A 25,000-nucleotide genomic window follows, 5' to 3' on the forward strand; every position below is an offset into this window, starting at 1 on the left:
TCTGAACACAATAATCAAGCAACTGAAGGTCATTAATATAAAACAATGAATACATATTGAATAACTTTGTAATGAGAAATGACTTAGAAAAAAACAGTAAGTTTGAAAACAAGGGAATTGCTGCTTCTAAAGAAGATTGAACAAGTGGGATTGGGTGGTTATAGATAGGAGCTGCCTCGTATGGACCAATAGGAGCTGCCTCGTATGGGCCAATAGGAGCTGCCTCGTATGGGCCAATAGGAGCTGCCTCGTATGGGCCAATAGGAGCTGTCTCGTATGGACCAATAGGAGCTGCCTCGTATGGGCCAATAGCAGCTGCCTCGTATGGACCAATAGCAGCTGCCTCGTATGGACCAATAGGAGCTGCCTCGTATGGACCAATAGGAGCTGCCTCGTATGGACCAATAGGAGCTGCCTCGTATGGGCCAATAGCAGCTGCCTCGTATGGACCAATAGGAGCTGCCTCGTATGGACCAATAGGAGCTGCCTCGTATGGGCCAATAGCAGCTGCCTCGTATGGGCCAATAGGAGCTGCCTCGTATGGACCAATAGCAGCTGCCTCGTATGGACCAATAGGAGCTGTCTCGTATGGGCCAATAGGAGCAGCCTCGTATGGGCCAATAGCAGCTGCCTCGTATGGACCAATAGGAGCTGCCTCGTATGGACCAATAGGAGCTGCCTCGTATGGACCAATAGGAGCTGCCTCGTATGGACCAATAGGAGCTGTCTCGTATGGGCCAATAGGAGCTGCCTCGTATGGGCCAATAGGAGCTGCCTCGTATGGGCCAATAGGCCTTCTGCAGTTACCTTTGTTCTTATGTTCTTATGTAGCGTGAGTGCCTTACGGGAGAGTGGATGTGATGAACACTGATCTAGCAGTGTGTTGTGTATCGTTAAAGTGTGTCGTAAGGCTGGAAGATGGAGAAAAAGCGAGTGTTTGAACTTTTTAGTATACTAGAGTGTGTTGGTGGTAAAGGCCCTCAAGTGAGTGTATGTTGGTGGGAGGTATGAGATTAACTCGTTTTGAAGTGTATTGAGCTTAGCTAGTGAGTAAATTGAGTGTGACGAGTGTGTGTGTGTGTGGTGTGTGTGTGTGTGTGGTGTGTGTGTGTGTGTGTGTGTGTGTGTGTGTGTGTGTGTGTGTGTGTGTGTGTGTGTGTGTGTGGTGTGTGTGTGTGGTGTGTGTGTGTGGATTTCCTACGTTTATAGCTTGTCTGTGCTGTTCGTGGGAAAAGTTCAAGAACAGCTGTTTACACTCAAGAAACAGCTGTTCCAGCTCTAGAAACAGCTGTTCCAGTTCTAGAAACAGCTGTTCAAGCTCAAGAAACAGCTGTTCAAGCTCAAGAAACAGCTGTTCAAGCTCAAGAAACAGCTGTTCAAGCTCAAGAAACAGCTGTTCAAGCTCAAGAAACAGCTGTTCAAGCTCAAGAAACAGCTGTTCAAGCTCAAGAAACCGCTGTTCAAACTCAAGAAACAGCTGTTCAAACTCAAGAAACAGCTGTTCCAACTCAAGAAACAGCTGTTCAAACTCAAGAAACAGCTGTTCAAGCTCAAGAAACAGCTGTTCAAGCTCAAGAAACAGCTGTTCAAACTCAAGAAACAGCTGTTCAAACTCAAGAAACAGCTGTTCAAACTCAAGAAACAGCTGTTCAAACTCAAGAAACAGCTGTTCAAACTCAAGAAACAGCTGTTCAAGCTCAAGAAACCTGTTCAAGCTCAAACAGCTGTTCAAACTCAAGAAACAGCTGTTCAAACTCAAGAAACAGCTGTTCACATTACATCCATAATATAGAACAATAATTAACTAATACATCATACAATGTATAATGTTCAATGTATGAACAATCATACACATATTTCCACATATACATTATAAAGTATACCAATAGCTGCCAAAACTGACTAGAATAATTACATAACTTCCGCTAAAATTTCAACACTTATCACGACCACTGATAAGAAAGATTAATTACACCCTAATTACATGTTTTTTGTGTATTTGAAGAACTAATTTGCTGCCGTTTGGTTAGAAAAATATAAACACAGGAATCTGAAGAAGCTGTATGGATCTTCTTGAGGTTATCTTGAGATGATTTCGGGGCTTTAGTGTCCCCGCGGCCCGGTCCTCGACCAGGCCTCCACCCCCAGGAAGCAGCCCGTGACAGCTGACTAACTCCCAGGTACCTGTTTACTGCTAGGTAACATTCAGGGTGAAAGAAACTTTGCCCATTTGTTTCTGCCTCGTGCGGGAATCGAACGTTTTTATGACGTTATTAGAACGTTGTTACATCTGGATAAAACGTTTTTATGACGTTATTAGAACGTTGTTACATCTGGATAAAACGTTTTTATGACGTTATTAGAACGTTGTTACATCGGGATATGACGTTATTAGAACGTTGTTACATCTGGATAAAACGTTTTTATGACGTTATTAGAACGTTGTTACATCTGGATATAACGTTTTTATGACGTTATTAGAACGGTGTTACATCTGGATATAACGTTTTTATGACGTTATTAGAACGTTGCTATATTGGTTGTTATAACTCTTTAGGTGTTAAAAACTTGCTCGAACGTTGTACCAACGTCGTAGTTTCGTCGTGTCTTTGGCGGGTTGTTATAACTGTTATAAACAACCTTGCAATACATAGGAGCTCATAAACAAATGTAAACAAAGTCCTCGTGATCGAGGGAAGATGTAAAGGTTTCGGAAGTGGATGCTGCGTAAACAACACAGCGGAAAGTGACTCCCTCCAGGAAATCCACCCACCACACACCTGTTCCTGGCAGTCGACACCCACCACACACCTGTTCCTGGCAGTCTACACCCACCACACACCTGTTCCTAGCAGTCTACACCCACCTCACACCCGTTCCTGGCAGTCTACAACCACCACACACCTGTTCCTGGCAGTCTACACCCACCACACCTGTTCCTAGCAGTCTACACCCACCTCACACCCGTTCCTGGCAGTCTACAACCACCACACACCTGTTCCTAGCAGTCTACACCCACCACACACCTGTTCCTAACAGTCTACACCCACCTCACACCCGTTCCTAGTAGTCTACACCCACCACACACCTGTTCCTAACAGTCTACACCCACCACACACCTGTTCCTACCAGTCTACACCCACCACACATCTGTTCCTAGCAGTCTACACCCACCACACACCTGTTCCTACCAGTCTACACCCACCTCACACCCGTTCCTGGCAGTCTACAACCACCACACACCTGTTCCTAGTAGTCTACACCCACCACACACCTGTTCCTAGCAGTCTACACCCACCACACACCTGTTCCTAACAGTCTACACCCACCACACACCTGTTCCTAGCAGTCTACACCCACCACACACCTGTTCCTAGCAGTCTACACCCACCACACATCTGTTCCTAGCAGTCTACACCCACCACACACCTGTTCCTACCAGTCTACACCCACCACACACCTGTACCTAGCGATCTACACCCACCACACACCTGTACCTAGCAGTCTACACCCACCACACACCCGTCACCTCCACCCAACACCCACCACACCCGTCACCACCACCCTACACCCACCACACCCGTCACCACCACCCTACACCCACCACACACCCGTCACCACCACCCTACACCCACCACACACCCGTCACCACCACCCTACACCCACCACACACCCGTCACCACCACCCTACACCCACCACACACCCGTCACCACCACCCTACACCCACCACACACCCGTCACCACCACCCTACACCCACCACACACCCGTCACCACCACCCTACACCCACCACACACCCGTCACCACCACCCAACACCCACCACACACCCGTCACCACCACCCTACACCCACCACACACCCGTCACCACCACCCTACACCCACCACACACCCGTCACCACCACCCTACACCCACCACACACCCGTCACCACCACCCTACACCCACCACACACCCGTCACCACCACCCTACACCCACCACACACCCGTCACCACCACCCAACACCCACCACACACCCGTCACCACCACCCTACACCCACCACACACCCGTCACCACCACCCTACACCCACCACACACCCGTCACCACCACCCTACACCCACCACACACCCGTCACCACCACCCTACACCCACCACACACCCGTCACCACCACCCTACACCCACCACACACCCGTCACCACCACCCTACACCCACCACACACCCGTCACCACCACCCTACACCCACCACACACCCGTCACCACCACCCTACACCCACCACACACCCGTCACCACCACCCTACACCCACCACACACCCGTCACCACCACCCTACACCCACCACACACCCGTCACCACCACCCTACACCCACCACACACCCGTCACCACCACCCTACACCCACCACACACCCGTCACCACCACCCTACACCCACCACACACCCGTCACCACCACCCTACACCCACCACACACCCGTCACCACCACCCTACACCCACCACACACCCGTCACCACCACCCTACACCCACCACACACCCGTCACCACCACCCTACACCCACCACACACCCGTCACCACCACCCTACACCCACCACACCCGTCACCACCACCCTACACCCACCACACACCCGTCACCACCACCCTACACCCACCACACACCCGTCACCACCACCCAACACCCACCACACACCCGTCACCACCACCCTACACCCACCACACACCCGTCACCACCACCCTACACCCACCACACACCCGTCACCACCACCCTACACCCACCACACACCCGTCACCACCACCCAACACCCACCACACACCCGTCACCACCACCCTACACCCACCACACACCCGTCACCACCACCCTACACCCACCACACACCCGTCACCACCACCCTACACCCACCACACCCGTCACCACTACCCTACACCCACCACACACCCGTCACCACCACCCTACACCCACCACACACCCGTCACCACCACCCAACACCCACCACACACCCGTCACCACCACCCTACACCCACCACACACCCGTCACCACCACCCTACACCCACCACACACCCGTCACCACCACCCTACACCCACCACACCCGTCACCACCACCCTACACCCACCACACACCCGTCACCACCACCCTACACCCACCACACACCCGTCACCACCACCCTACACCCACCACACACCCGTCACCACCACCCTACACCCACCACACCCCCGTCACCACCACCCTACACCCACCACACACCCGTCATCACACTACCACAGACCTTCACTCGACCCCGGACCCGACTTCTGACGTCCGACAATAACTTCCTCTCATACCACAAAAGAATGAAATTGGGCGCATATTTTTTTCCCAAAAATTTTGTTCTGTAATTACAGCTGATAAAGGCCATACTCTCACTAATTAGGCCTCTCGCCAGTCACTGACTGGGCCATGCTGCTCGATGCTGAGGCAGACTATGCTGTCGGTGATGCTGAGGGAGGCAGAGTATGCTGAGGGAGGCAGACTATGATGTCGGTGATGCTGAGTGAGGCAGACTATGCCGACGGTGATGCTGAGTGAGGCAGACTATGCTGTCGGTGATGCTGAGGCAGACTATGCTGAGTGAGGCAGACTATGCTGACGGTGATGCTGAGTGAGGCAGACTATGCTGACGGTGATGCTGAGTGAGGCAGACTATGCTGACGGTGATGCTGAGTGAGGCAGACTATGCTGACGGTGATGCTGAGTGAGGCAGACTATGCTGACGGTGATGCTGAGTGAGGCAGACTATGCTGAGTGAGGCAGACTATGCTGTCGGTGATGCTGAGTGAGGCAGACTATGCTGACGGTGATGCTGAGTGAGGCAGACTATGCTGTCGGCGATGCTGACTATGCTGTCGGTGATGCTGAGTGAGGCAGACTATGCTGTCGGTGATGCTGAGTGAGGCAGACTATGCTGACGGTTATGCTGAGTGAGGCAGACTATGCTGTCGGTGATGCTGAGTGAGGCAGACTATGCTGACGGTGATGCTGAGGGAGGCAGACTATGCTGACGGTGATGCTGAGTGAGGCAGACTATGCTGACGGTGATGCTGAGTGAGGCAGACTATGCTGTCGGTGATGCTGAGTGAGGCAGACTATGCTGTCGGTGATGCTGAGTGAGGCAGACTATGCTGACGGTGATGCTAAGTGAGGCAGACTATGCTGACGGTGATGCTGAGTGAGGCAGACTATGCTGACGGTGATGCTGAGTGAGGCAGACTATGCTGACGGTGATGCTGAGTGAGGCAGACTATGCTGTCGGTGATGCTGAGTGAGGCAGACTATGCTGACGGTGATGCTGAGGGAGGCAGACTATGCTGTCGGTGATGCTGAGGGAGGCAGACAATGCTGTCGGTGATGCTGAGTGAGGCAGGACAGGAGGGCAGACTGAGGCAGGACAGGACGACAGGCTGAGGCAGGACAGGAGGGCAGGTTGAGGCAGGACAGGAGGGCAGGCTGAGGCAGGCCAGGACGACAGGCTGAGGCAGGACAGGACGACAGGCTGAGGCAGGACAGGAGGGCAGGTTGAGGCAGGACAGGAGGGCAGGCTGAGGCAGGCCAGGAGAACAGGCTGAGGCAGGACAGCAGGGCAGGCTGAGGCAGGACAGGACGACAGGCTGAGGCAGGACAGGACGACAGGCTGAGGCAGGACAGGAGGGCAGGTTGAGGCAGGACAGGAGGGCAGGTTGAGGCAGGACAGGAGGGCAGGCTGAGGCAGGACAGGAGGGCAGGTTGAGGCAGGACAGGAGGGCAGGCTGAGGCAGGACAGGAGGGCAGGCTGAGGCAGGACAGGACGACAGGCTGAGGCAAGACAGGAGGGCAGGCTGAGGCAGGACAGCAGGGCAGGCTGAGGCAGGCCAGCAGGGCAGGCTGAGGCAGGCCAGCAGGGCAGGCTGAGGCAGGCCAGCAGGGCAGGCTGAGGCAGGCCAGCAGGGCAGGCTGAGGCAGGCCAGCAGGGCAGGCTGAGGCAGGCCAGCAGGGCAGGCTGAGGCAGGCCAGCAGGGCAGGCTGAGGCAGGCCAGCAGGGCAGGCTGAGGCAGGCCAGCAGGGCAGTCTGAGGCAGGCCAGCAGGGCAGGCTGAGGCAGGCCAGCAGGGCAGGCTGAGGCAGGACAGGAGAACAGGCTGAGGCAGGACAGGAGGACAGGCTGAGGCAGGACAGGAGGGCAGGCTGAGGCAGGACAGGAGGGCAGGTTGAGGCAGGCCAGCAGAGCAGGCTGAGGCAGGCCAGCAGGGCAGGCTGAGGCAGGCCAGCAGGGCAGGCTGAGGCAGGCCAGCAGGGCAGGCTGAGGCAGGCCAGCAGGGCAGGCTGAGGCAGGCCAGCAGGGCAGGCTGAGGCAGGACAGGAGGGCAGGCTGAGGCAGGACAGGAGGGCAGGTTGAGGCAGGACAGGAGGGCAGGCTGAGGCAGGCCAGCAGGGCAGGCTGAGGCAGGCCAGCAGGGCCACCCAACAGGATGCCAGAGATGCCAAGACAGCGCCAGGACTCAGAGGAACAAAAAGACCGAAAATGCCCCGAATATATTGTAAATACCAAAGACATTCCTAAACTAAATTACTCAAGACCGTAAATGAACGCCTTTTTGTCTAATTCTAATTACATTCGCATTTCGTAAATCATTTACTCCATTTACATCCCCAAGATACATCAGTTCTAGTTGAACTAATAGTTTAACATCCCCCCCCCCTATTTTAATAGGGGGATGGTGGACGACAGTCCCCCCTATTTAACAAACTTAACCCTTAGCGTCTTATAACCTAACCAACGTTAAATGTGAAATGGTTATACCAGTGGATATACCAACATTCGATATACCCATCGAATGTTGGTATATCGAGTGCCAGGTGTCAATGTAATTGCCCAATCGCCTTGTTCACACCTCTACGGTTACTCTGCTTGAGTTTAATGTTGTGGGGAACTTGAAGGGCAAGAGATAGGCACCTTGAGTGCCACTCAGCATAGTGAGTGATGAACACCTCTGAGGCGGGACCAAAGAGCCAGAACTCAACCCCCGCAAACATAACTAGGTGAGTATACCTGTGGTAGGTGTGTACAGGTGTCGACTCTCCCAATCGTGAGCACACCGGTTGGAATCCCCGTGAACAGGATCTGGGCCACGATGTCTCACTATTGAAAGTCTGGTCATTTAACCCTTCAGAACTGCCTATATCATATAGTATATCATATATTATATCATATCATATAGTATATCTATATAACAACCCTCCCAGCAAGATGGGGATTTTTAGTATTAGACAAAAACGCAATATTTGAATTAGACAACAAATAGCTTTTAATATACGAAATGTATGTAAAATATATGTACAAAGTTAAATATAGTTCTCTTACCTTTCTGTAACTCTCCCATTAATCAACTAATGCATCTGCGGCTCTTAGAATATCCTCCTTCGAAACACTGCAGGAAAAAAGGATTTCTTTCGAGTAAACAGTCTTCCTCCTCCTCTGGAGACCAGAGTCTTACGCACAGTCTCCATGATAACTTACTAAATGCTCCACAGAGCTCTGAACTAGCACGTCCGCTCCTGACGGCCGTTCCTCACATACTGGAATACCTCGTGGCTTAACCCGCCATCCCAACAACATTGCCACATCTCATTTTCTTCGACTGCTAAATCATTTTCTATACAGTCTATAGAAAGGCAATTCATCAATCATCTATATTTAACCCTATATCGTCAACTTATATAAACATACGTAAGGGGGAGTTTGTGTCGTTTGGTATAATTGACATTTTGACCGTAATTGTCGGTTTGGCACAGCCGCTTAACGAGGAGTTATCAGAATTTTTTTTTTTTATTTAAGTTTCGAAGGTGTTTATTTATTTTATGAAATTCTTAATGTAAATTTAGTATACTTTAGAGCGTTAGTTTATGAAACAATTTGCTGTTCTTGTTGACAGGTTCTTGACTATCACGTCACGTAATGAGGGTGTTAGAGTACCTGTTTCCCTGTCCCATCTGGCCCTCTGTCCCATCTGGCCCTCTGTCCCATCTGGCCCTCTGTGCTATCTGGCCCTCTGTGCTATCTGGCTGTGCTATCCTGTGCTTGCAATGCCTACAAGGAGGAGCAAAATAACAGGTTGCAACACAGAAATATTGCAGGAGAGTTTTGAGGGGCGGGAATCAAGTTTTGTTTCCGGGCGAGTTTCCTGGTTTGTAGTTGACGCACGTAATACTGCCTGCTTTAAAGATGTGTGAGGGAGGGAGGGAGAGAGGGAGAGGGAGAGAGAGAGGGAGAGGGAGAGGGAGAGGGAGAGGGAGAGAGAGAGAGAGGGAGAGGGAGAGGGAGAGGGAGAGGGAGAGGGAGAGAGGGAGGGAGAGAGAGAGAGAGAGAGAGAGACAGAGAGAGAGAGACAGAGAGACAGACAGAGAGAGAGAGACAGAGACAGAGACAGCGACAGAGAGAGAGAGAGAGAGACAGAGACACACTCTCCTCCCCCCCTATTCTAAAACTACCGCCCCCCTATTTACACCCTCCAAAAAAAACCTTACCCTAATGGGCTCTTCTGTCAATATTCCTTCTCCTTCATTAGTTAGGTTTTTGCCTCTTCTGTGTTCTGTGTATCACGTTCATTGCTTATAGGGCTCTATGATGGGGCTCTATAATGGGGCTCTATGGTGGGGCTCTATGGTGGAGCTCTATAATGGGGCTCTATGTTGGGGCTCTATGGTGGGGCTCTATAATGGGGCTCTATGTTGGGGCTCTATGTTGGGGCTCTATAATGGGGCTCTATGTTGGGGCTCTATGTTGGGGCTCTATGGTGGGGCTCTATAATGGGGCTCTATGGTGGGGCTCTATAATGGGGCTCTATGTTGGGGCTCTATGGTGGGGCTCTATAATGGGGCTCTATAGTGGGGCTCTATAATGGGGCTCTATGGTGGGGCTCTATGATGGGGCTCTATAATGGGGCTCTATGATGGGGCTCTATGGTGGGGCTCTATGGTGGGGCTCTATAATGGGGCTCTATGTTGGGGCTCTATGTTGGGGCTCTATGGTGGGGCTCTATAATGGGGCTCTATGGTGGGGCTCTATAATGGGGCTCTATGTTGGGGCTCTATGTTGGGGCTCTATGGTGGGGCTCTATAATGGGGCTCTATGGTGGGGCTCTATAATGGGGCTCTATGGTGGGGCTCTATGTTGGGGCTCTATAATGGGACTCTATGTTGTGCTCTATGGTGAAGTATCTAACTACAAGGTGAGCAGAGGCAAAAGGTGAAATAAACTGTGCCCAACTGCAGTCCAGGGGCTGTGATACAGGGATATGTATCCATGTATCCCCCCAGCCACGCCTGTGATACAGGGATATGTATCCATGTATCCCCCCAGCCACGCCTGTGATACAGGGATATGTATCCATGTATCCCCCAGCCACGCCTGTGATACAGGGATATGTATCCATGTATCCCCCAGCCACGCCTGTGATACAGGGATATGTATCCATGTATCCCCCCAGCCACGCCTGTGATACAGGGATATGTATCCATGTATCCCCCCAGCCACGCCTGTGATACAGGGATATGTATCCATGTATCCCCCCAGCCATGCCTGTGATACAGGGATATGTATCCATGTATCCCCCCAGCCATGCCTGTGATACAGGGATATGTATCCATGTATCCCCCCAGCCATGCCTGTGATACATTGGATATGAAAGAGAATGTGTCCAGAATACCCAATGTCAGAGGACTGGTGTGTGTGTGTGTGTGTGTGTGTGTGTGTGTGTGTGTGTGTGTGTGTGTGTGTGTGTGTGTGTGTGTGTGTGTGTGTGTGTGTGTGTACTCACCTATTTGTGCTTGCAGGATCGAGCATTGAGTCTTGGATCCCGCCTTTCCAGCTATCGGTTGTTTACAGCAATGACTCCTGTCCCATTTCCCTATCATACCTAGTTTTAAAAGTATGGATAGTATTTGCTTCCACAACCTGTTCCCTGAAGTGCATTCCATTTTTCTACTACTCTCACGCTAAAAGAAAACTTCCTAACATCTCTGTGACTCATCTGAGTTTCCAGTTTCCACCCATGTCCCCTCGTTCTGTTATTATTACGTGTGAACATTTCATCTATTTCCACTTTGTCAATTCCCCTGAGTATTTTATATGTCCCTATCATATCTCCTCTCTCCCTTCTTTTCTCTAGTGTCGTAAGGTTCAGTTCCTTCAGCCGCTCTTCATATCCCATCCCTCGTAACTCTGGGACAAGCCTCGTCGCAAACCTCTGAACCTTCTCCAGTTTCTTTATGTGTTTCTTCAGGTGGGGGCTCCATGATGGCGCGGCATACTCTAAGACGGGTCTCACGTAGGCAGTGTAAAGCGCCCTAAAAGCCTCCTCATTTAGGTTTCTGAATGAAGTTCTAATTTTCGCCAGTGTAGAGTACGCTGCTGTCGTTATCCTATTTATATGTGCCTCAGGAGTTAGATTAGGTGTCACATCCACTCCCAGGTCTCTTTCTCGAATCGTTACAGGTAGGCTGTTCCCCTTCATTGTGTACTGTCCCTTTGGTCTCCTGTCACCTGATCCCATTTCCATAACTTTACATTTACTGGTGTTAAACTCCAGTAGCCATTTCCCTGACCATCTCTGTAACCTGTTTAAGTCCTCTTGGAGGATCCTACAATCCTCGTCTGTCACAACTCTTCTCATTAATTTTGCGTCATCCGCAAACATTGACATGTATGATTCCACTCCTGTAAACATATCATTTACGTAAATTAGAAAGAGGATTGGTCCCAGCACCGATCCTTGAGGTACTCCACTTGTTACTGTTCGCCAGTCCGACTTCTCGCCCCTTACCATTACCCTCTGGCTCCTTCCTGTTAGGTAGTTCTTCACCCATACTAGGGCCTTTCCGCTTACTCCTGCCTGCCTCTCAAGTTTGTAAAGCAGTCTCATGTGCGGTACTGTATGAAAGGCCTTTTGGCAGTCAAGAAATATGCAGTCTGCCCAGCCTTCTTTGTCCTGCCTTATCCTTGTTACTGTGTGTGTGTGTGTGTGTGTGTGTGTGTGTGTGTGTGTGTGTGTGTGTGTGTGTGTGTGTGTGTGTGTGTGTGTGTGTGTGTGTGTGTACCACTTTCTCATATGCTCATGATGTTAAGTGCTTGCGTAACTGCTTCGTGAATCTGGCCCTAGGTTCGTAAGTGCTTGCGTAACTGCTTCGTGAATCTAGCCCAAGGTTCGTAAGTGCTTGCGTAACTGCTTCGTGAATCTGGCCCTAGGTTCGTAAGTGCTTGCGTAACTGCTTCGTGAATCTAGCCCAAGGTTCGTAAGTGCTTGCGTAACTGCTTCGTGAATCTGGCCCTAGGTTCGTAAGTGCTTGCGTAACAGCTTCGTGAATCTGGATCCTGTAAGGGGGGGGGGGGTTCAGTCGGGTAGGTAATCTTGGAGGAGGCTTGAACCTAATCATCTCCTAAGCTCACTCATCCGGCTAACCGGTTAATGAGAGCCGGATACCGGAGATTGCACAGCAAGATACGATACCTGTGAGCCACACCTACGCTATCACCGTGATACGATACCTACGCTATCACCTCATACAGTGTGGCCCTACTGGAGTGTTCTGTACACTGGTGTATAGTGAGTGCCACTTACTATACACAGTGCCACTCACTATACACAGTGCCACTCACTATACACAGTGCCACTCACTATACACAGTGCCACTCACTATACACAGTGCCACTCACTATACACAGTGCCACTCACTATACACAGTGCTACTCACTATACACAGTGCCACTCACTATACACAGTGCCACTCACTATACACAGTGCCACTCACTATACACAGTGCCACTCACTATACACAGTGCTACTCACTATACACAGTGCCACTCACTATACACAGTGCCACTCACTATACACAGTGCCACTCACTATACACAGTGCCACTCACTATACACAGTGCCACTCACTATACACAGTGCCACTCACTATACACAGTGCCACTCACTATACACAGTGCCACTCACTATACACCACTGCCATACACAGTGAGACTCACTATACAACCGTGTCATACAGTGTCACTATACATCAGTACAATATTGTTGTATTCAATCAGTTGTATTAAAAATTAGTTTAATTTTATGCCAACAGATGGCGACAGTGTCAAGGGGAGGGAATGAAACAGGGGAAAGCACCAAGCCATTACGACTATATAGCACTGGGAAGGGGTCAGGATTTGGGATGGGACGAGGGGAAAGGAATGGTGCCCCAACCACTTGTGGACGGTCGGGGGATTGAACGCCGACCTGCATGAAGCGAGACCGTCGCTCTACCGTCCACCCCAAGTGCTTGGGGGGACGCATAAAAGCAACATAGACACTGTTTTGTAAGTACAAAAAGTTACTGTTGTTAAAAGCCGGAACCAATCAATATTCAGGTTAAGTTCCGTTCAATGGGATTCGAAAGTCTGATCGACAAATAGATACAATACAGATTTTCGGATCTATCTATCTATTTAACTATCTATTTATCTATCTATCCATTTATCTATCTATTTATCAACCGGTTGCCAGCCACAACAGCTCGCTAAAACGTAGGTACCTATTTGACTGCCGGGTGAGCAGAAGCACCAGATGAAAGGAAGTCCAACCGGCTCTCTCTCTCTCTCTCTCTCTCTCTCTCTCTCTCTCTCTCTCTCTCTCTCTCTCTCTCTCTCTCTCTCTCTCCTGTCCATGGATTACAGACAGATTACAGAGACAGATAACAGATAGATAACAGATAGATAACAGAGACAGATTACAGACAGATAACAGAGACAGATAACAGAGACAGATTACAGACAGATAACAGAGACAGATTACAGAGAGACAGATTACAGAGACACAGGTTACAATGACACAGATTACAATGAATAAAAAAATTTAAAAATCACCATATCAAGAGACCAGAGGTCAGGAGGTACGTTCAAGCCAAAAAATATATATATATATGTGTATATAATTAATTTACGTCAATATTACTTTTGGAAGACGGAAAAGCCTATATGAAGTCTTGATAAGACTGACAGCTCTCAAGTCTCCCAGAAACTGAAGGAAATGAATGTAATCTTTGTAATACTGACCGGAAGGTGCTCTACGTCAACCCTGACATTACCTACCTTGAGAGAGAGAGAGAGAGAGAGAGAGAGAGAGAGAGAGAGAGAGAGAGAGAGAGAGAGAGAGAGAGAGAGAGAGAGAGAGAGAGAGAGAGAGAGAGAGAAGGAGAGGAGAGAGAGAGACAGAGAGAGAGAGAGAGAGAGAGAGAGAGAGAGAGAGAGAGAGAGAGAGAGAGAGAGAGAGAGAGAGAGAGAGAGAGAGAGAGAGAGAGAGAGAGAGAGAGAGAGGAGAGAGAGAGAGAGAGAGAGAGAGAGAAAGAAGGAGAGGAGAGAGAGAGAGAAGGAGAGGAGAGAGAGAGAGAAGGAGAGGAGAGAGAGAGAGAGAGAGAGAGAGAGAGAGAGAGAGAGAGAGAGAGAGAGAGAGAGAGAGAGAGAGAGAGAGAGAGAGAGAGAGAGAGAGAGAGAGAGAAGGAGAGGAGAGAGAGAGAGAGAGAGGGTAGACACCCCTGCCCTTATCGACCCGTCTCGAATAGGGAGAGAGAGTGAGAGAGAGCCTCTCACGTCTCTATCTAGCTTGATAGAAGCCCCCAGGGGGCTCCCAGCCCTCTGAATTATCTATCACAACCAACATCTACAACATCATACCTAACATCTGTAACAACACCATCAACATCTGTAACACCTACCCGCTGGGCCTCAGAGCCCGTTATTGGGTTGGGAAGAAAATACAATACTTGAGAAAGAGCTTGAGTGAGAGAGTAATTAGGAGTCAAACTACAGTGGAAACTTGGTAAGCTAAACGTTCCCCAACATTTGTGACAGTCACAGTTAATCAATCAGTCAGTCAATCAGTCAATCAGGTTCACTTACACTCAATTAACAATGATTCTGATCAATTAACCATCAATTTATATTAGGTCAAAGGAGACTTTCCACTGTTAAGTAAAAAGTCAATAATCTTGACGCTATTACCTCTTACTGCTACTAATTTGTGTGAACTACCAATTGCCTCGTTAACTCGGTTTAACACGCAAGACAAAAGCCTGCTCTAAGACAACCAGATAGGCGCTTAGCACTGTCTTCATTCACTCCAAATTGCTATCAACTTCTTAAACCAACAAGCACATCCTCCTTATTAAATGAAAACATCAAGAAATATTATTTCCTTATTCTGTGTCAGATTTTCATGCAAAAAGGTTCTTTATATTTTTCTATATTCGTCCTTAATATATATATATATATATATATATATATATATATATATATATATATATATATATATATATATATATATATATATGTCGTACCTAGTAGCCAGAACGCACTTCTCAGCCTACTATGCAAGGCCCGATTTGCCTAATAAGCCAAGTTTTCATGAATTAATTGTTTTTCGACTACCTAACCTACCTAACCTGACCTAACCTAACTTTTTCGGCTACCTAACCCTATCCTAACCTATAGAGATAGGTTAGGTTAGGTTAGGTAGGGTTGGTTAGGTTCGGTCATATATCTACGTTAATTTTAACTCCAATTAAAAAAAATTGTCCTCATACATAATTAAATGAGTAGCTTTATCATTTCATAAGAAAAAGATTAGAGAAAATATATTAATTCAGGAAAACTTGGCTTATTAGGCAAATCGGGCCATTGCATAGTAGGCTGAGAAGTGCGTTCTGGCTACTAGGTACGACATATATATATATATATATATATATATATATATATATATATATATATATATATATATATATATATATATATATATATATATATATATAATATCTCACTGGTCCTTTAGTACAGTGGTCTACGTTTTCGACTCAACAATCGGAGAATTCGGGCTCGATCCATAAGTGGGACTGAAATGTTAAACACATATTTTCATTCACCTGATGCCCCTGTTCCCTTAACAGTAAATGGGTACACCCGGGTAGATCCTGTAGAAGATCGGTAGATCGATCTACGAGACCCAGAGCCAAGCGTAGATGTAGTCTGTCTACAATGATGAAAATATCTAAAATTTCGACATTTGATTCCAAATTTTTTAAATGAATGTGAGTTTCGAGTCAAGATTAAATGATCTCGAAATGATTAAACTGGAAAGGCTAAAATATATAGACAACTGGATAGCCATTGTCACGTTTAAGAACATAAGAACAAAGGTAACTGCAGAAGGCCTATTGGCCCATACGAGGCAGCTCCTATTGGTCCATACGAGGCAGCTCCTATTGGTCCATACGAGGCAGCTCCTATTGGCCCATACGAGGCAGCTCCTATTGGTCCATACGAGGCAGCTGCTATTGGCCCATACGAGGCAGCTCCTATTGGTCCATACGAGGCAGCTGCTATTGGCCCATACGAGGCAGCTCCTATTGGTCCATACGAGGCAGCTGCTATTGGCCCATACGAGGCAGCTCCTATTGGTCCATACGAGGCAGCTGCTATTGGCCCATACGAGGCAGCTCCTATTGGTCCATACGAGGCAGCTCCTATTGGCCCATACGAGGCAGCTCCTATCTATAACCACCCAATCCCACTCATATACATGTCCAAGCCAAATGTTTGTAAATAGATAGAGAATTAGTAGATAGTATTGTTTGTAAATGTTTGTAAATGGATAAAGTATATAGTAGATAGTATTAAGAGTATTGCAAACATGACATTTTGAGAACAAATCATTGATGAAACAATAATAACAGATAGTGATGAAGAGATGAGTAGTATTTTTAATAAATATTTTGTATCTGTATTTACTAAAGAGGAACTTAACAATATGCCTTCAGCCGAACAAGTCTATGTGGGTGGGGACGAGGACAGGTTGACGAGTTTAGCAGTTACCAGGGAGGATGTTCTTAAACAAATAGTAAAACTCAAACCAAACAAATCCCCAGGGCCGGATGAAGTGTTTGCCAGGGTGCTTAAAGAATGCAAAGAGGAGCTTTGTGACCCACTGTCAACCATATTTAATAAATCAATAGAGTCAGGCAGAGTGCCAGAGTTTTGGAAAGTTGCTAATGTGATACCAGTTTTTAAGAAAGGAGATAGATCACTTGCGTCTAACTATCGACCAATTAGCCTAACGTCTATTGTGGGAAAGTTACTCGAATCTATAATAGCAAATAAAATTCGTCTTCATCTTGAAAAACATAAATTAATAATTGAGTCGCAACATGGTTTTATAAATGGCCGTTCATGTTTAACAAATTTGTTATCTTTTTATTCTAGCATTGTTGAGGCAGTTGATAGTGGTAAGGATTGCGATGTTGTATACCTTGACTTTAGCAAAGCTTTTGATACAGTGCCACATGAAAGACTGATTAAAAAAATAGAGTCTCATGGTATTGGGGGTGCTATATTAAGCTGGATTAGGGCATGGCTATACCAAAGGAAATAGAGAGTTAGTATAAATGGAATCAAGTCAGAGTGGGAAAATGTTGTAAGTGGAGTGCCTCAAGGCTCTGTCCTGGGACCTCTGTTGTTTATAATATATATAAATGATTTAGATTCAGGTTTGAGTAGCAACATTTGCAAATTTGCCGATGATACGAAAATCGGTAGGGAAATTAATTCGGAGGAGGACTCACTATCACTTCAAGTTGATCTAGATAGGGTTTTGAAATGGTCAAAGGATTGGCAGATGCAGTTTAATGCTGATAAATGTAAAGTTCTGAGGTTAGGTAATAAGAACATAAGAACAAAGGTAACTGCAGAAGGCCTATTGGCCCATACGAGGCAGCTCCTATTCTATAACCACCCAATCCCACTCATATACTTGTCCAACCCGTGCTTGAAACAATCGAGGGACCCCACCTCCACAATGTTACGCGGCAATTGGTTCCACAAATCAACAACCCTGTTACTGAACCAGTATTTACCCAAGTCTTTCCTAAATCTAAACTTATCCAATTTATATCCATTGTTTCGTGTTCTGTCCCGTGTTGATACTTTTAATACCCTATTAATATCCCCCCGGTTATGTCCATTCACCCACTTGTAAACTTCTATCATGTCACCCCTAACTCTTCGCCTTTCCAGTGAATGCAACTTAAGCTTTGTTAATCTTTCTTCATATGAAAGATTTCTAATTTGGGGAATTAACTTAGTCATCCTACGCTGGACACGTTCAAGTGAATTTATATCCATTCTATAATATGGCGACCAAAACTGAACTGCATAATCTAAATGGGGCCTAACTAGAGCAAGATATAGCTTGAGAACCACACCAGGTGTCTTGTTACTAACGCTGCGATTAATAAATCCAAGTGTCCGATTTGCCTTATTACGAACATTTATGCATTGATCCTTTTGTTTTAAATTCTTACTAATCATAACTCCCAGATCCCTTTCGCAATCCGACTTCGCAATCACAACACCATCTAGCTCGTATCTTGTAACTCTATCATCATTACCTAACCTCAGAACTTTACATTTATCAGCATTAAACTGCATCTGCCAATCCTTTGACCATTTCAAAACCCTATCTAGATCAACTTGAAGTGATAGTGAGTCCTCCTCCGAATTAATTTCCCTACCGATTTTCGTATCATCGGCAAATTTGCAAATGTTGCTACTCAAACCTGAATCTAAATCATTTATATATATTATAAACAACAGAGGTCCCAGGACAGAGCCTTGAGGCACTCCACTTACAACATTTTCCCACTCTGACTTGATTCCATTTATACTAACTCTCTGTTTCCTTTGGTATAGCCATGCCCTAATCCAGCTTAATATAGCACCCCCAATACCATGAGACTCTATTTTTTTAATCAGTCTTTCATGTGGCACTGTATCAAAAGCTTTGCTAAAGTCAAGGTATACAACATCGCAATCCTTACCACTATCAACTGCCTCAACAATGCTAGAATAAAAAGATAACAAATTTGTTAAACATGAACGGCCATTTATAAAACCATGTTGCGACTCAATTATTAATTTATGTTTTTCAAGATGAAGACGAATTTTATTTGCTATTATAGATTCGAGTAACTTTCCCACAATAGACGTTAGGCTAATTGGTCGATAGTTAGACGCAAGTGATCTATCTCCTTTCTTAAAAACTGGTATCACATTAGCAACTTTCCAAAACTCTGGCACTCTGCCTGACTCTATTGATTTATTAAATATGGTTGACAGTGGGTCACAAAGCTCCTCTTTGCATTCTTTAAGCACCCTAGCAAACACTTCATCCGGCCCTGGGGATTTGTTTGGTTTGAGTTTTACTATTTGTTTAAGAACATCCTCCCTGGTAACTGCTAAACTCGTCAACCTGTCCTCGTCCCCACCCACATAGACTTGTTCGGCTGAAGGCATATTGTTAAGTTCCTCTTTAGTAAATACAGATACAAAATATTTATTAAAAATACTACTCATCTCTTCATCACTATCTGTTATTTGACCTGTCTCAGTTTTTAATGGACCTATCCTTTCCCTAGTCTTAGTACGATATAACTGAAAAAACCCTTTAGGATTTGTCTTTGCTTGCCCTGCTATGCGAACTTCATAGTTTCTTTTTGCTTTCCTTATCTCTTTTTTAACATTTCTAACCAGTTGTACGAATTCCTGTTCTAAAGTGACCTCCCCATTTTTAATCCTTTTGTACCAAGCTCTCTTTTTACCTATAAGGTTCTTCAAATTCTTTGTTATCCACTTTGGGTCATTAGTATACGATCTATTCAATTTGTATGGTATACTACGTTCCTGTGCTTTGTTTAGAATATTCTTAAATAAGTTATATATTGAATCCACATCGAAATCCCCATTTAAGTCACCTATCGCTGGGTTCATGTCTCGCTCCAAGACCGGCCCACACCCCATACCCAAGCCTTTCCAATCAATTTGACCCAAAAAATTTCTTAGGCTATTAAAATCAGCTTTTCGAAAATCTGGCACTTTAACAGAATTTTCTCCTACTGGTCTATTCCATTCTATGCTAAATCTGATTTCTTTGTGATCACTGCTCCCTAGCTCACTCCCTATTTCGATGTCATTAATTTGCGTTTCCCTGTTAGTTAACACTAAATCTAAAATATTATTTTCCCGTGTTGGTTCCTTAATGTGTTGCGTAAGAAAGCAATCGTCAATTAATTCTAGAAAATCTTCTGCTTCACTATTCCCTGTTTTGTTCAACCAGTTTATTCCGCTAAAATTAAAGTCACCCATGACATAAATACTGTTAGATCTAGATGCTCTAGATATTTCATCCCATAGATGCTTTGCTTCCATTCTGTCTAAATTTGGTGGCCTATATATTACTCCTATTATAATATTATTAGCTTTTTCGTTTAATTCAATCCAAATAGTTTCTGTGTGTGGCTCTGTTTTGATTCCCTCTTTGAGACTACATTTCAAATTGTCCCTAACATATATGGCTACTCCACCTCCTCGTCTAATATATCTATCTGTGTGAAATAGTTTAAATCCATATATTTGATATTCAGCTAATAGTTCTCTATTTTCTACATTCATCCACGTTTCGGTAAGTGCAATAATATCTATTTTTTCTGTGCAGACAAGAGCATTTAATTCGTTAATTTTATTTCTTAGACTTCTACTGTTAGTGTAATATACCCTAAGTGAATTGTTATTTTGCGGACCTTCTCTTTCCCTGATCGTTTTGCCAATTCCTTTCTCCCACAAACACATACTTTTATTACCTCCTTCCTCCAAATCAATTCCCATACCTCTATCTACTAACAGTTTAAACCCAAACAAACACCTCTAACCACTTCTTCTAGCGAGTTCGCAACAGCAACAACCCCAGCTCTCGATAGATGCACCCCATCACGAGCATACATTTCATTTCTTCCATAGAAGTGTTCCCAGTTGTCTATGAAAGATATTGCATTTGATTTGCAATATCTTTCCAGCCGGCAATTGACACCAAGTGCCCTCGATATCCATTCATTTCCCACTCCCTTTCTTGGAAGAATGCCACATGTGATCGGGATTCCTCCCTTGCTCCTAACTAACTCTATGGCTGTTTTATACCTCTGAATCAGTTCCTCACTCCTGACTCGACCAACATCATTTCCTCCCACGCTAATGCAAATAATGGGATTGTTCCCATTACCAGCCATAATATCATTCATGTTGTTTATAATATCACCAATGCCAGCTCCGGGATAGCAAACCCTTAACCTGTTCCCCCTATCTCTAGCACAAAACGTTCTATCCAAATACCTTATCTGGGAATCTCCCACAACTAATGTTTGCTTAGGTACTTCCTTTACTTTCTGTAATGATGATAGAGTTACAAGATACGAGCTAGATGGTGTTGTGATTGCGAAGTCGGATTGCGAAAGGGATCTGGGAGTTATGATTAGTAAGAATTTAAAACAAAAGGATCAATGCATAAATGTTCGTAATAAGGCAAATCGGACACTTGGATTTATTAATCGCAGCGTTAGTAACAAGACACCTGGTGTGGTTCTCAAGCTATATCTTGCTCTAGTTAGGCCCCATTTAGATTATGCAGTTCAGTTTTGGTCGCCATATTATAGAATGGATATAAATTCACTTGAACGTGTCCAGCGTAGGATGACTAAGTTAATTCCCCAAATTAGAAATCTTTCATATGAAGAAAGATTAACAAAGCTTAAGTTGCATTCACTGGAAAGGCGAAGAGTTAGGGGTGACATGATAGAGGTTTACAAGTGGATGAATGGACATAACCGGGGGGATATTAATAGGGTATTAAAAGTATCAACACAGGACAGAACACGGAACAATGGATATAAATTGGATAAGTTTAGATTTAGGAAAGACTTGGGTAAATACTGGTTCAGTAACAGGGTTGTTGATTTGTGGAACCAATTGCCGCGTAACATTGTGGAGGTGGGGTCCCTCGATTGTTTCAAGCACGGGTTGGACAAGTATATGAGTGGGATTGGGTGGTTATAGAATAGGAGCTGCCTCGTATGGGCCAATAGGCCTTCTGCAGTTACCTTTGTTCTTATGTTCTTATGTTCTTATGAAACTACAGGAATATTTGTATGGAGCGCAGGAATTGTTTTGAGAATAAAATAGTGGTGAACTGATGGAACGATCCAAGCACATGCTACGGGCTCACCATAGCCCGTGCTACTTGGAACTTTAACAACAACAATCAGTCGGTCAGGTGAAGTCACAGTGAGAGGTTGTGTTACCGGAGCTCCTGAGTGTTGTAATATTATCATAGCAATATGGAAGTTGTAGTTAAGGACCTGGTGACTCTAGTGGGAGCCCTGAGGACAGAGTTGGACTCTCTGCGGGAGGAGGTGCGTCAGCTCAAAAAACAACGAGAAGTAACGAAGGAGGAGACCAGCAGTAAAGGGACCTCGTCTTGGAGAGTTGTGAAAGACAGGGGCCTTAAGAAGACTTTGATAAAGCCGCCTTCAAACGCCATAGCAACTTCTAATTCATTTGACGTTTTGGAGGACGAGTGCTGTGGAGAGACTGTGGATCGCGCAAAAGGAAAAGCAACGAAGAGAAAGGAAGCGCAGGCCCCTCAGAAAGTAAAGGAAGTACCTAAGCAAACATTAGTTGTGGGAGATTCCCAGATAAGGTATTTGGATAGAACGTTTTGTGCTAGAGATAGGGGGAACAGGTTAAGGGTTTGCTATCCCGGAGCTGGCATTGGTGATATTATAAACAACATGAATGATATTATGGCTGGTAATGGGAACAATCCCATTATTTGCATTAGCGTGGGAGGAAATGATGTTGGTCGAGTTAGGAGTGAGGAACTGATTCAGAGGTATAAAACAGCCATAGAGTTAGTTAGGAGCAAGGGAGGAATCCCGATCATATGTGGCATTCTTCCAAGAAAGGGAGTGGGAAATGAATGGATATCGAGGGCACTTGGTGTCAATTGCCGGCTGGAAAGATATTGCAAATCAAATGCAATATCTTTCATAGACAACTGGGAACACTTCTATGGAAGAAATGAAATGTATGCTCGTGATGGGGTGCATCTATCGAGAGCTGGGGTTGTTGCTGTTGCGAACTCGTTAGAAGAAGTGGTTAGAGGTGTTTGTTTGGGTTTAAACTGTTAGTAGATAGAGGTATGGGAATTGATTTGGAGGAAGGAGGTAATAAAAGTATGTGTTTGTGGGAGAAAGGAATTGGCAAAACGATCAGGGAAAGAGAAGGTCCGCAAAATAACAATTCACTTAGGGTATATTACACTAACAGTAGAAGTCTAAGAAATAAAATTAACGAATTAAATGCTCTTGTCTGCACAGAAAAAATAGATATTATTGCACTTACCGAAACGTGGATGAATGTAGAAAATAGAGAACTATTAGCTGAATATCAAATATATGGATTTAAACTATTTCACACAGATAGATATATTAGACGAGGAGGTGGAGTAGCCATATATGTTAGGGACAATTTGAAATGTAGTCTCAAAGAGGGAATCAAAACAGAGCCACACACAGAAACTATTTGGATTGAATTAAACGAAAAAGCTAATAATATTATAATAGGAGTAATATATAGGCCACCAAATTTAGACAGAATGGAAGCAAAGCATCTATGGGATGAAATATCTAGAGCATCTAGATCTAACAGTATTTATGTCATGGGTGACTTTAATTTTAGCGGAATAAACTGGTTGAACAAAACAGGGAATAGTGAAGCAGAAGATTTTCTAGAATTAATTGACGATTGCTTTCTTACGCAACACATTAAGGAACCAACACGGGAAAATAATATTTTAGATTTAGTGTTAACTAACAGGGAAACGCAAATTAATGACATCGAAATAGGGAGTGAGCTAGGGAGCAGTGATCACAAAGAAATCAGATTTAGCATAGAATGGAATAGACCAGTAGGAGAAAATTCTGTTAAAGTGCCAGATTTTCGAAAAGCTGATTTTAATAGCCTAAGAAATTTTTTGGGTCAAATTGATTGGAAAGTCTTGGGTATGGGGTGTGGGCCGGTCTTGGAGCGAGACATGAACCCAGCGATAGGTGACTTAAATGGGGATTTCGATGTGGATTCAATATATAACTTATTTAAGAATATTCTAAACAAAGCACAGGAACGTAGTATACCATACAAATTGAATAGATCGAATACTAATGACCCAAAGTGGATAACAAAGAATTTGAAGAACCTTATAGGTAAAAAGAGAGCTTGGTACAAAAGGATTAAAAATGGGGAGGTCACTTTAGAACAGGAATTCGTACAACTGGTTAGAAATGTTAAAAAAGAGATAAGGAAAGCAAAAAGAAACTATGAAGTTCGCATAGCAGGGCAAGCAAAGACAAATCCTAAAGGGTTTTTTCAGTTATATCGTACTAAGACTAGGGAAAGGATAGGTCCATTAAAAACTGAGACAGGTCAAATAACAGATAGTGATGAAGAGATGAGTAGTATTTTTAATAAATATTTTGTATCTGTATTTACTAAAGAGGAACTTAACAATATGCCTTCAGCCGAACAAGTCTATGTGGGTGGGGACGAGGACAGGTTGACGAGTTTAGCAGTTACCAGGGAGGATGTTCTTAAACAAATAGTAAAACTCAAACCAAACAAATCCCCAGGGCCGGATGAAGTGTTTGCCAGGGTGCTTAAAGAATGCAAAGAGGAGCTTTGTGACCCACTGTCAACCATATTTAATAAATCAATAGAGTCAGGCAGAGTGCCAGAGTTTTGGAAAGTTGCTAATGTGATACCAGTTTTTAAGAAAGGAGATAGATCACTTGCGTCTAACTATCGACCAATTAGCCTAACGTCTATTGTGGGAAAGTTACTCGAATCTATAATAGCAAATAAAATTCGTCTTCATCTTGAAAAACATAAATTAATAATTGAGTCGCAACATGGTTTTATAAATGGCCGTTCATGTTTAACAAATTTGTTATCTTTTTATTCTAGCATTGTTGAGGCAGTTGATAGTGGTAAGGATTGCGATGTTGTATACCTTGACTTTAGCAAAGCTTTTGATACAGTGCCACATG

The 25,000-nt window shown here is 45.2% G+C and overlaps 2 protein-coding genes across 5 annotated transcripts in view; one reads left to right on the top strand and one right to left on the bottom strand.

Annotated features, from left to right (window-relative positions):
- Nucleotides 1–25,000, bottom strand: part of LOC123774910 (allatostatin-A receptor) — a 395,408-nt gene that overhangs the window by 116,848 nt on the left and 253,560 nt on the right. Inside the window, exon 1 of one of the 4 annotated variants that reach the window (XM_069316608.1) lies at nucleotides 8,347–8,501. The exons of the other annotated variants lie outside the window; for them this stretch is intronic. The gene's annotated coding sequence lies outside the window, so the exon portion shown is untranslated. Of the gene's footprint in view, nucleotides 1–8,346; nucleotides 8,502–25,000 lie in introns of those variants that run through there. 4 annotated transcript variants of the gene reach the window in all.
- On the top strand, nucleotides 919–1,792 carry LOC138358609 (golgin subfamily A member 6-like protein 7). Its single transcript, XM_069316678.1, has 2 exons — nucleotides 919–984; nucleotides 1,304–1,792. The coding sequence occupies exons 1-2, from the start codon at nucleotides 919–921 to the stop codon at nucleotides 1,790–1,792; spliced, it is 555 nt and encodes a 184-aa protein (XP_069172779.1).

This window comes from Procambarus clarkii, chromosome 84, assembly GCF_040958095.1.
Source record: "Procambarus clarkii isolate CNS0578487 chromosome 84, FALCON_Pclarkii_2.0, whole genome shotgun sequence".
Lineage (NCBI taxonomy): Eukaryota > Metazoa > Arthropoda > Malacostraca > Decapoda > Cambaridae > Procambarus > Procambarus clarkii.